We start from the raw sequence: 6,000 nt of genomic DNA, 5'->3' as shown, positions 1-6,000 counted from the left end.
TTTTACAGAGGTGAGATGTAAAGTTCTGTCTGCCTCCAATTGCCTACAGTGTTTGTTGAAAATGCAGATTTTTGCAGGCTGTGGTGGCGAATGACTTTAATCCTAGCACTTGGGAGGCAGAGGCAGGCAGATCTCTGTTTTTGTTAGTTCAAGGCCAGCCTGGTCTGCAAAGTGAGTCTGGGACAGCCAAGGCTATACACAACTCTGTCTTGAAAGAAGCAAAAACAAACAAACAAACAAACAAACCAAAATTTGAGGCTCACTTCAGAATTTCTTCGGGCCACACTTTGAAGGACTCTGGTGTCACTCCAAACAGGAAAGGGCGTGTTTCACAGAACCTGTGTCTGCTTTCTCCAGGGAAAACCTCCCCAGCCGCTTCAAGTTCAAGGAGTACTGCCCCATGGTGTTCCGAAACCTCAGGGAGAGGTTCGGCATTGATGACCAGGACTACCAGGTACGGACGGACGGGGCTGTCTTGTCAGGGATGAGGGGGTCAGGAAGTCTCTAGACAGGTAGCAGTCAGAGCGTCAGCCGTCTCTCAGCTGCTGCGTCTCCTGGTCTGAGCTCACTCCCACAGCCAGCAGACAGGACTGCTGAGCCTTCTGGGGCTTTTGAGGGTTGCCTGGGGAGGGAGGTGGGAGCAGCTTCCTTTCAGTCTGACATTCCTAGTCGAGGCTGAAGAACCCGCTCCTTCACAGTTTGACTGAGCTAGAGAGAGAGCATAAGCAAGGATGCCTGTTAAAAGCAGATAAGACACATTAGAAGGCAGGTGTGGTGGCGCACGCCTTTAATCCCAGCACTGGGGAGGCAGAGGCCGGCGGATCCCTGTGAGTTCGAGGCCAGCCTGGTCTACAAAGCGAATCCAGGACAGCCAAGGCTACACAGAGAAACTTTGTCTCGAAAAACAATAAATAAATAAATAAATAAATAAATAAATAAATAAATACAAACACATTAGAAAAGGAAGACACCGGCTGGGCATGGTGGTGCATGCCTTTAATCCCAGCACTCGGGAGGCAGATCTCTGTGAGTTCGAGGCCAGCCTGGTCTACAAAGCAAGTCCAGGCCAGGCAGGGTTACACAGGGAAACCCTGTCTCGAAAAACAAGCAAACAAAGAGAGAAGAATAGAAAAAGAAAAGAAAGACACCAAGGGTAGCATAACACACTGCGATCTACTGTCAAGTATGAACATGGTCGGAGGGGTTAGGCATGGCAGGGCCACTGCTGCCTTCGGAGCACGAGCTTGTCATAGAAGTCATTGTCCTAGTAGGAAAGTCAGTCAGGACAGCCGAGTGTGACTCAGCGGCCACGGCTCTGTGCCCTCTCAGCCTTACACGCCAAGCCCCTCGCTCCCTTCTTCCTTCCTTCCTCTTCCTCCTCCTCCTCCTCCTTCATTTGTTTGTGTGTTTGTTTTCTGTATAGGAGTGCCTTATCTGCATGCATATCTACATACCAGAAGGGGGCATCAGATCACATTATAGATGGTTGTGAGCCACCATGTGGTTGCTGGGGATTGAACTCAGGACCTCTGGAAGAGCAGGCATTGCTCTTAACCACTGAGCCATCTCTCCAGCCCCCTTGAGCCCCTTTCCTGGCACATAGACTGCTAGTTAAGGTGGAAGAGACTTTCTTGGCCTTTCAACAGTAGGACCATAGCTGACTTTTCCAGGCATTTGCGATGACATCACAGTGGATCAAAAACAAATGCCTAAACCCTGGAAAGCGCTTGTTGAAAACATTGTAGAGTTCACAGGGGTGGGATGAGTCTGGCAGGAACCTTCCCCTCCTCCTCCACTGCGGAGATAAGCGTCCTGATGAGGGGGGAAGAGTAGATGCCAGGTTTAAGCCCGAGGGATGGTCCGTGGCTGAGAAGTCCTGAGGTTTGTTCAGCCGCTCTGCTGGGACCAAACCCTGAACCGAGGTGTAACCCGAATGGAGTCTGCCTTTCTGAAAACTTCTCACCATTTTTGCCACCCCAGGTTACTTGGCTCTGTTCCTCCCACTGTGGTTAGTCCCCTGTCCCTGCTGTCTCACCACATCCTCTCTGTGTCGGCATCATAACCTCCAATAGGCTTTGCGGAGCCTGCCTCTGCTCCAGGCTGAAGTGAGCAGTGTGGAGGGTGCTGTTAGGGGCAGGGGGGGTTTTAGCTTGCTCGCTCCCGGATGCCAATGGATACGAGGCGACAGAGCTGTGTATCTGCTATTGCAGGATGAGGCAGGGAGAGGGGACAGCTCACAGCCTACTCGCCTTTTGGCTTGGGGACTCATAGAGCATGCTTCATTTACTAGCCCAGCTCCTCTTCGTATGAAGAGGCTGCCCAGTGAAGGCAGTGCTGGTCCTGGACAAGTTTCTGTCGCTCATTTGATTTTTGAGCTCATTTTAGAGCGCTGGCTGTCCTAGAACCCGTTATGTAGACCAGGCTAGCCTTGAATTCACAGAGATTCCCCCTGCCTCTGCCTCCCAAGTACTGAGATTAAAGATGTGTGACAACCACACCCTGCCCTCCCCCACTTTTTTTTTTTTAAGATTTATTTTTACTTTTAACACTGGGTGTGTCTGTGTGTGGGTATGTGTATGTGAGTGCGGGTGCCCATGGATTTCCCCTGGAATAGGAGTTACTGTTGAGTGCTGCGGATCAAACTCCAGCTTTCTGCAAGATCGGTGTGCACCTCAAACCGTTAAGCTCTCTCTGTGGCCCCTCCCGAGGGTTCAGTGAGGTTGTGTTAAGTGACCAAGTAGGACTTCATGAGGTCGGGCTGGGCTGGGCAAAGGGCGTTTCTGTGAGCTGATCCCCAGCGGTGGATTCTAGGAACCTGGGCAGAAGAGATCTCGCCTTTGTCTTACTTCCCAAAGTCCACCTGCCCCCCCCCCCCAATGTTCTGTGGGCTTCTGTGTCTGAGCATAATACGGGACAGGTCTTGAGGAGGACCAGAGACAGAGCCACAGAGGCTCCTAGCCTGCCTTCCATCATGCACCGATGAGTGAGGGCCACATGAGGGAGGCACTGGAAGAGAGATGAAACCGACTTCTCTCCGTAGGAGGGGTCGTCAAGTGATGGGGTCAGTACAGAGAAAAAGAAGCATGTGTGTGTCCCAGCTCCCTGGGGTGGGCCTCCTGAGCCTTTCCTAAGCTTTGTTACCTAAGAGACTCAGTGGTCCTCTTGGTTTGTCTCCCTGGGTTCCGAGTGGACAACTAAAATGGCTGACTGGAGACCACACTGCTTGTGAGGGTCAAGATTAGAACTTGGTCTCCTCGAACTGAGTGGTAATGGCGCACACCTTTAATCCCAGCACTCAAGGAAGCAGAGGCAAGTGGATCTCTGTAAGTTCGAGGCCAACCTGGTCTACAAAATGAGTCCAGGACAGGCAAGGCTACACAGAGAAACCCTGTCTTAAAAAAAAAACCAAAAAAATTAAAAAAAAAAAAAAGAAAAGGAAAGAAAAGAAAGGGCTGGAGGGATGGCTCAGCGGTTAAGAGCACTGTCTGCTCCTCCAGAGGTCCTGAGTTCAATTCCCAGCAACCACATGGTGGCTCACAACCATCTATAATGTGGTCTGATGCCCTCTTCTGGCATGCAGGTGTATATGCAGGCAGAGCACTGTATACATAATAATAAATAACTTTTAAAAAATAAATTAGGAGCTGGAGAGATGGCTCAGTGGTTAAGAGGACTGTCTGCTCTTCCAGAGGTTCTGAGTTCAATTCCCAGCAACCACATGGTAGCTCACGACCATCTATAATGTGATCTGATAACATTCTTCTGGCCTGCTGGTGTACATGCACATAGAAACTCATATACATAAGAATAAATAAACAAATATTTAAAAATTAATTAATTAATTAAAACAAAACAAAAACCTTGCTCAATTCACACCAAGGTAGTAGTAGCTTTTAGGCCAGCTCTCTGGGTCAGAACTGACACGTCATACGTCCACACACAGCCTGGGTGTCTGAGGTCAAAGATGAGAGCAATTCTCATCATATGGAGAAAAATGTATAGAAGGATGTGAACATCTCAAGAGAAAATGGGTCAGGAAATGTCTACCTGGAGACCTCTGTCTTGGCGTTTGTCGGTCCTTAAGCCACTTAGTCTGTAGAAGATTCCAAGTTGAAGCCAGAACCTTAAGGATGGAGAGGTAGCTGAGCACTATGGCGCATGCCCAGTGTGTGCAAAGCACTGTGGGAAGGAAAAGGGGAAAAAAATTATTACTGTGTTCCTCATCAAAACCAACTGTTTTTGTTTGGACTCCTCAGAACTCAGTGACACGTAGTGCTCCCATCAACAGTGACAGCCAGGGCAGGTGTGGCACACGGTTCCTCACCACCTATGACCGGCGTTTTGTCATCAAGACTGTGTCAAGTGAGGATGTGGCCGAGATGCACAACATCCTAAAGAAATACCACCAGGTATGGTGAGTCCCAGGGGATGGGTTGGGAGAGGGAAAGAGAGACTTCCAGTGGGGCGCAGTGGGGAGGCGGGGCCCACTCTGGGGATGGCGGATGCCTCCTGGTATAGTAGTTCCTTTTTGCATTGCTGTGGCAAAAAACCTGAGGGAAACAGCAAGACCCAAGCAAGTGGATCTCTGGGAGTTCAAGGTCAGCCTGGTCTACAGAGTGAGTCCAAGACAGCCAGGGCTACACAGACAGAGAAACCCTGTCTTGAAAAACAAAAAAACAGCCGAGCATGGTGGCACACGCCTTTAATCTTGGCACTCAGGGAGGCAGAGGCAGGTGGATCGCTGTGAGTTCGAGGCCAGCCTGGTCTACAAAGCGAGTCCAAGACAGCCAAGGCTACACAGAGAAACCCTGTCTCAAAAAACCAAACAAAACCAAAACAACCAAACAAAAACAGTCCCTCCTCCTCTTTAATCCCTGTCAGCTGGTTTCTTGCTCCACCTCTTGACCTAGGGTTAACTTTATTAAATCCGGTGTACAGAAATATCTTGGATTAAATATGTGTGTTAAGGCTCAACCACACCAAACAAAAAAGAGGTTTTTACAGTTCGCAGTGTCGGGATCACAGTGGGGTCAGGTATCTGGAGCACTACTTCCTTCAGCAAGGCCATGCCCTGTAAGCCAACCCAAACAAATGCCACCAGCTGAGGACCAGACATCCAGACATCTGAGTCTGTGAGGGACAGTCTCATCCGGACCACCGCATGGTGGGAAGAGAGAGAGAATTGATTCCTGCAAGTTGTCCTCTGGCTTCCACAGGCATGCAGTACCACGGGTGACCAGCCAGTCAATCAGTCAAGTGTAATAAAAATAAAAAGGAGGAAGGATCTGTTTTGGCTCTCGGTTTCGAAGAGCTCAGTCCCTGTGCCTCATGTGCTTGGGCAGAGTACTATGGTGCTGGAAACGTGTAGCAAGAAAGTGGCTAGAGCAGGCACTGCTCCTAAGGACATGTCCCAGACACCGGCCTGCTCCCACCTCTTAACCTTTCCCACCTGCCAATAATGCCATCATGCTATGGTTACATCAGTAGATTAGGTCATTCCTTAGGTCTGGCCCTCATGGTTTTATTGATTCTGAGTCTGGAATATATCCTGTGTCCCCAGAGGTGTGTTGTACTGACCTCTTACGTACCTTTTTAAAAATTAATTTAAGTTTATGTGTATGAGTGCTGGGAGATGGCTCAGAGGTTAAGAGCACTGTCTGTTCTTCCAGAAGTCCTGAGTTCAATTACCAGCAACCACATGGAGGCTCACAACCATCTATAATGAGATCTGGTGCCCTCTTCTGGTGGGCAGGCACACATGCAGGCACAATGTTGTATACATAATAGGGGCTAGAGACATAGCTCAGAGGATAAGAGCACTGCCTGCTCTTCCAAAGGTCCTGAGTTCAATTCCCAGAAACCACATGGTGGCTCCCAAGCATCTATAATGAGATCTGATGCCCTCTTCTGGCCTGCAGGTATACATGCAGACAGAGCACTATATATAATAATAATAATAATTAAAAAAAAAAAGCCGGGTGTGGTGGCGCACGCCTTTAA

The 6,000-nt window shown here is 49.3% G+C and overlaps 2 protein-coding genes across 3 annotated transcripts in view; one reads left to right on the top strand and one right to left on the bottom strand.

Moving 5' to 3' along the window:
* Nucleotides 1-6,000, bottom strand: part of ARHGAP23 (Rho GTPase activating protein 23) — a 331,343-nt gene that overhangs the window by 16,506 nt on the left and 308,837 nt on the right. The window lies entirely within an intron of this gene.
* The window catches only part of PIP4K2B (phosphatidylinositol-5-phosphate 4-kinase type 2 beta), a 32,702-nt gene that overhangs the window by 15,321 nt on the left and 11,381 nt on the right, over nucleotides 1-6,000 (top strand). Inside the window, exons 3-4 of the mRNA XM_084751117.1 lie at nucleotides 358-454; nucleotides 4,257-4,409. Of these exons, the coding sequence (XP_084607243.1) occupies nucleotides 358-454; nucleotides 4,257-4,409 (250 nt within the window). The remainder of the gene's footprint in view (nucleotides 1-357; nucleotides 455-4,256; nucleotides 4,410-6,000) is intronic.

Source organism: Acomys minous (assembly GCF_964271855.1).
Source record: "Acomys minous genome assembly, chromosome: 12".
Classification (NCBI taxonomy): domain Eukaryota; kingdom Metazoa; phylum Chordata; class Mammalia; order Rodentia; family Muridae; genus Acomys; species Acomys minous.
This window is presented reverse-complemented; position numbering and strand designations above follow the sequence as displayed.